Source organism: Ailuropoda melanoleuca, chromosome 1 (genome assembly GCF_002007445.2).
Source record: "Ailuropoda melanoleuca isolate Jingjing chromosome 1, ASM200744v2, whole genome shotgun sequence".
Lineage (NCBI taxonomy): Eukaryota > Metazoa > Chordata > Mammalia > Carnivora > Ursidae > Ailuropoda > Ailuropoda melanoleuca.
Genome location: NC_048218.1, coordinates 3,967,397 through 3,973,892, shown reverse-complemented (window position 1 = coordinate 3,973,892; position 6,496 = coordinate 3,967,397). Strand labels below are relative to the sequence as shown.

At 50.4% G+C, this 6,496-nt stretch overlaps 1 protein-coding gene across 1 annotated transcript in view; it reads right to left on the bottom strand.

Annotated features, from left to right (window-relative positions):
- Positions 1-2,091: 2,091 nt before the first annotated feature.
- PRDM15 (PR/SET domain 15) overlaps positions 2,092-6,496 on the bottom strand; it is an 89,384-nt gene continuing 84,979 nt past the window's right edge. Inside the window, exon 25 of the mRNA XM_034653833.1 lies at positions 2,092-2,178. Coding sequence (XP_034509724.1) covers positions 2,092-2,178 — 87 coding nt within the window. The remainder of the gene's footprint in view (positions 2,179-6,496) is intronic.

Sequence of the window (6,496 nt, the reverse complement as noted above, 5' to 3'; positions counted from 1 at the left end):
TCTGAGGAAGGAATACCAGGCAGAATCATCCTTCTCCACATAATCTTGAACTCAGAATTGATCTCCTGGACACTGGAGTGGCACATGGTTACTGATTGTAGCAAATGCAACTAACATTGACACGAGCATTTTAAAAATAATTGGGATTTTAAGGATATAAAGATAACTTGAATGTAAACACGGTGGTCGTTTTGCTGGTGAAAAACAAGGGATCGACAAGAAAATGAGTCACTTGTGGATGCTGTTTCCGGGACTCAGCGAGAGGCACCTTTCTCTGGACTTTCTATGCTCCAGGATCTCACTGTATGAGGCGCTGCGGCACGAGTGACTAACAGCCGACGCTGGTCTAGTAATAAAATACAGCCATTTCATTAATTTAATCATCTGGTGCTTCACTCAACAAATATTTGTGGACTGTCTGAGGCAGGCTCAGCACTGGGTCCTGGACCTACAACTAGAGCCCACAGCTGCCTCCCTAGCCCCAGCAGCCAGTGCATAGGGGCAAAGATCAAGGCCAGGGCTGCTGTAGACTGGCGTGGTTCTTCCTTGTGCTCCTCACGCAGGCCATTCAACCCACTCTGAAGTTCAGTTTTTTAATCTGTACGAGGAAAACCAAGTCCCTTGCAGGAATTGGGAGCTGAGCCCAGTCTCCAGACCCTGCGGGATTACAGGAGAATGGCTGTTGTTTATGTCAGTGGTCACTGGTCCTAGGTAGGTAAGGCTGGCATTTCTTTTTTTTTTTTTTTTAAAGATTTTATTTATTTATTTGACAGAGATAGAGACAGCCAGCGAGAGAGGGAACACAAGCAGGGGGAGTGGGAGAGGAAGAAGCAGGCTCGTAGCAGAGGAGCCTGATGTGGGGCTTGATCCCATAACGCCGGGATCACGCCCTGAGCTGAAGGCAGACGCTTAACCGCTGTGCCACCCAGGCGCCCCGATAACTTACCATTTTTGACAGAAAAAAAACTTGGTGTTATATTGAGGTATGATGACGCTGAAGTGTCTAAAGAGAATAAAATATTTACAGTTTTGTTCTGTTGTGCCAACACTTCACATAAATACATAGCAAGTCTGAGGGGCAGGTGAAAAGATTCAAAATGAACACAGCACATCAATTAGTTGAAATGCTTTAAATCATTGAAAGGGCACAAAACATAAAGATTGGCATTTTTTACCTGTAGATGTTTTATCACTTGTAAGCTTTAAAAAAATTAATACTAGCCTATCATTTTATGTATGAGATTAAACATGTACAAATTGAAATTTATTATTTTTTTAAAGATTTTATTTATTCATTTGACAGACACAGAGACAGCCAGAGAAGGAACAGAAGCAGGGGGAATGACAGAGGGAGAAGCAGGCTTCCTGCTGAGCAGGGAGCCTGATGTGAGGCTCGATCCCAGGACCTCAAGATCATGATCTGAGCCAAAGGCACACGCTGAACAACTGAGCCACCCAGGTGCTCCTACAAATTGAAATTTGAAGCTTTTAATGTTAGCTTTAAAATACAGTAAGTTGGGGCACCTGGGTGGCACAGCGGTTAAGCGTCTGCCTTTGGCTCAGGGTGTGATCCCGGCGTTATGGGATCGAGCCCCACATCAGGCTCCTCCTCTAGGAGCCTGCTTCTTCCTCTCCCACTCCCCCCCCCTGCTTGTGTTCCCTCTCTCGCTGGCTGTCTCTCTGTCAAATAAATAAATAAAATCTTTAAAAAAAAAAAAAGAAATGCTTTAAAAAAATAATAAAATAAAATACAGTAAGTTATCAGAATATTAAATAAAACAAAATGTATATTAAATTGAATTTTCCGTCTTAATGAGCTGTAGCAATTTTCTTGAGAAACAGAGAAACCTCATCCATAATTTCATAAGCACTCATATTCTCTGAAATGATTGAACCCATACAGTGTCGATAATTTATGTCAATGAAAACCTTTCATCAAAGCATAAAGTTTCACTTTTATTATATTTTAGGTAAAAACAAAGGTGGACTGACTTGAAAAAAACTATTAGTGCAAGTTTTGCATCTGAGCCTCTGGAAGTGGCCCTTGTGAGGATTAGTGACCACGTCTGTGCCCGGCCCCAGGGTGGGCAGTCAGTGGGCGCCCCCCGGGGCTCGAGGCGGAGGCAATCGGGAGAGGTGAGACCCGAGGGCACGACGCTCGGTGAAGCGACAGTCGACCTGTCAGGCAGCACGGGGGCGGGAGGAAGGGCGGGCACCGGGGAGGTAAGGGCAAGCCCAGGGGGCTCTGCCGCCCTTCCCGAAGAAGTGCCAAGTCCGCGTCCTCCTACCTCGGGTGCCTGGCCAGCGCAGCTCGACGGACGCCCCCCTGCCCCCAGCCCAGGGGCCCCGGTGTGCCCGGCTCGGCCGGGATGTCCCTGTCTCCGCGCGCCGCCCCTGCGTCCAGCCGCGGGGAACCGACGGAGCCGGCGGCCTGGGAGCAGGCAGTGCGGGGCTCTCCTGCGACAGGGTCCCGGCGCTAGGAGCGCGGGTGACTTTGCCGGCCCTGGCACCCGGGGAGAGGGCTCCCTGCCTCAGGATGGCCGTGGGACTAGAGGGGGACAGGGGGCACGGCGTGGACCAGGTGCTGGGGAAACACTGCCGGGGGTTGTCACTTCTGCTGTGCGCGTCTGCCCCGTGAGTTGGTCCTCCTCGAGGTCCCCGGAGCAGCTCGCCGCCCTGCCACGGCCCTCCTAGCCCACCGGCTCCCTTAGCCCTGGAGCCAGCCTGGGGCCACCCCGGGCCGCCGGACGACCCAGCGCCACCCCCGTCCCCTGCGGGACCGCCCACAGNTTCCTCCACCCCGGTGGAGACTTCCCCGGGTCCAGCGCCCTCCTTCCGAGCAGGCCCCGCCCCAGGAAGGTGGCTTTGCTCTCCTCCTGCTGCAACTTGCTCGGCTGTTTCTGAGAATTCCCTGCAGGATTTGAATGTTATTTGCTGAAGAACGTAACTTGTTCTCCGCTGCGATCCTGCCTTCCTGAGCTCTGAAGGGTACCCGCAGCAAGATTCCGCCCAGGGATTCCCACAGCCACCCCAGAGTTTGGGGGAGAGAAGGGGAGAGGGACTGACTTGTAAGTTCTAGCTCTTATCAAGCACATATTTTCCTTTCTTTTCATTGAAGTATAGTGACACGCACGTTACATTGGTTTCAGTCGCTCAACACAGTGATTCGAAGTCTAGTCGCTCAACACAGTGATTCGAAGTCTCCACATGTCATGCTGCGCTCAGCACGAGTGCCGCCACCATCTGTCACCACACCGCGCCATGCTCACTCCATACCTGGAAAGTCTCAACCTCCTACTCCCTCCACACATTTTGTCCATCCCCCCCATGACCCCCCCCACTCTGGCAACCACCAGTTTGTTCTCTGTGTTAAGGGCTCTTTTTCTGCTGTTTGCTTGTTTGTTCATTTGGTGTTTTTAGATCCCACATATAAGTGACATCATCCGGTATTTGTCTTCCTCTGACTTAGTGCACTCTAGGTCGGTCCGTGTTGTCACAAATGGCAGGAGCTCATTCTTTTTTATGGCTGAGTCGTATTTCATTGTGCATATAAACCACTTCTTCCTTCCCATTCACCTACGGATGGACATCAGGCTGCCCCCATCCCTTGCCTATTGTAAATAATGCTGCAATAAACACAGGGTGCATGTAGACCTTCACATCAATGTTTTCATATTTGGGGGTGAATACCCACTACTTTTGAGGCACCTCCCCACTGTTTTCCACAGTGGCCGCACCAGTTTGTATTCCCACCAGCAGGGCATGAGGGCTCCTTTTCTCCACATCCTCACCAACATCTGTTGTTTCTTGTCTTGCTAATTTTAGCCATTCTGACAGGTAAGGGGGTATCTCATTGTGTTCGGATCTGCATTTCCCTGATGCCCAGTGATGTGGAGTAGCTTTACATGTGTCTGTTGGCATCTGGATGTCTTCTTTGGAGAAATGTCTGTTCATGTCTTTTGCCCATTTTTTAATTGGATTATTTGGGTTTTTTGGTGTTGAGTTGTATCAGTTCTTTATATATTTTGGATACTAACCCTTTATTGGATATGTTATTTGCAAATATCTTCTCCCATTCCGGAGGTTGCCTTTTTGTTTTGTTGATTGTGCAGATTTTTATTTTGATGAAATCCCAGTAGTTCATTTTTGCCTATTTCCCTTGCCACAGGAGGCATATCTACAAAAATGTTGCTATGGCCAATATCAGAGAAATTATTACCTGTGCTCTTTTCTAGGATTTTTTTAGGTCTTACATTTAGGGCTTTAATCCATTTTGAGGTTTGGTGGTGTTTCTTTTCTTTTTTTCTTTTGTTTGAGAGAGAGACAGAGCACGTGCTAGTGAGTAGGGGGTGGGGTGGAGGGGCAGAGGGAGAGAGTCTTAAGCAGGCTCTGCACCCAGCGTGGAGCCCATCGTGGGGCTCAATCTCATGACCCTGAAATCATGACCTGAGCTGAAATCAAGAGTCGGACACTTAACCGACTGAGCCACCCAGCCGCCCCTTGAGTTTATTTTTCCGTATGGTGGTATAAGAAAGTGGTCCAGAAACATTCTTTTGCATGTAGCTGACCAGTGTTCCCAACACCATTTGTTGAGAGACTGTCCTTTTCCTTTTGCACATTCTTGCCTCCTTTGTTGAAGATTAATTGATGATAGAGTTGTGGGTCCATTTCTGGGTTCTCTATTCCATTCCGTTGATCTATGTGTCTGATTCTGTGCCAGTATCATGCTGTTTTGATGATTACAGCCTTATAGTATATCTTGAAATCTGGGATTGTGATGCCTCCAACTTTATTCTTCCTTCTCATGATTGCTTTGGCTATTTGCGGGGGAGGTGTGGTTCCATACAAATTTTAATATTTTATTAATTTTAATCTTTAGCAAATATTTTCTTATACACAAACCTCCCTTTCCAGAGTCATCTTCTCTGACTCCAGTGATCCCCATATGTAAGATCCGTACCCTTGGACACACCATCTCAGGCTCACATCTCGTGCACGAGAACAGCAATACACAGATGCTTGTTGAATCACCTAAAACATCTCTCTGCATCTCCTGTGCACCCTCATTCTCACTCCCTGCTCTTTAATTGTGGGGGTTCTTAAAGCCCAATCCAGGCCCTCTCCTCCCTCACGGGACACTCTCCTCTTCACCCCGAGGTGATCCCATCCAGACCCACCAGCTCAGTTTCATCTATTCAACCAAGAGTCCTACATTTATGTCTCCAGGCCCGACCTAGCCTCTGAGTGCTAGACCCCAAATTCAACATGGCACCCACACTAGGCTATCTCTAAGGTACCTCCACATGTCTGGGATGAGCTTGTGATTTTCACCCCCAAACTGGTTCTTTCCAGAGTGCTCCATCTCTGTGAATAAGCTGCCTTCTCTTCTGAAGGCCATGGACCAAGAAGTGTCTGCAGAACATCATGCCCCCTCCGTCCCACAAGATCCAGTCCATCGTCAACGGCCTCACCCTAGACTTGGACAAGCGGCCTGCTCTGGCCCAAGCTGCACAGGGCCCTGGTCTGGCCCTCACTGGGCCTGCCCATCTACTCGGGGCCAGGAGGTGCCCACCCTCCCAGATCACACTCTAGATAGCTGTGACCGCAGCCCAAATGTCCCCAAGACCACTCCCCAAGCCCTGCATGGGTCCATCCTCCAGAGGATGGGCCCACTGCTGGTGTGAGCACCCCCCTGCCCAAGGCACAGCCAGAGGAAGCTGACTGTGGGGTGGGGGGGCATGGGCGGGGCTACAGCACAGGGTTGGCATATCCACCTGTTGGGGGGGTGCCCAGAGGCCTCGCTCTGTTTGCCACAAAGCTGGGGGTGGAGAGGAAGAGGGCCAGGAGTCTGAGTTCGCCAGTTCAAACGTGGCCTTCCAGGTTGCTGCAAGAGTGTATTTGCCAGACCAGGAAGACAGAGCACATTTTATTGAACATTTTGTCTGCTTGATTTATAGTTTTCAACAATGTAGACGCATGGCGGGTTGGCCTCAATCTGTACCCTTCCTCCGGCAAAAATGCCATCACGGTCCAGTCACCAAAACACCAGCTCTTCCCTCCTAAGCATCTCTTGATGGAACTCAGCCCCCATGCCAGCCCCTGTCAGGGTCATTTCCTGTCTGGGCCATCGGTAGCCCTCCCCAGCGGTTCTTCAGCAATGTTGTGAAAATGCAAATCTGACCTCACTGTTTTAGGTTGGACGTGGGCCTGCCTCTCTCACTTCATCCTCCCGTCTCTGCTGCTCTTGGTCCTCCAGCTGCTCCCCTCACCCCAAGTCCCCAGACTGAGGCTGCACAGGGCCTTTGCACAAGCTGTCCTGTCAGTCAGGAGAATCGAGCTGGGGCCTGCTGTACTCCCACCGCCCGCCTCTCTGTCTTTCCCGGAGTCCCAGGCTCGGTCAGAGTCCTCCGTTAGCAGCGTGCCAGCCGGGCAGCCGGGCACATCGGCGTGTTCATTAGGGACCCGGCGCCTGCACTCTGGGCCGCCCCCCCGTCCA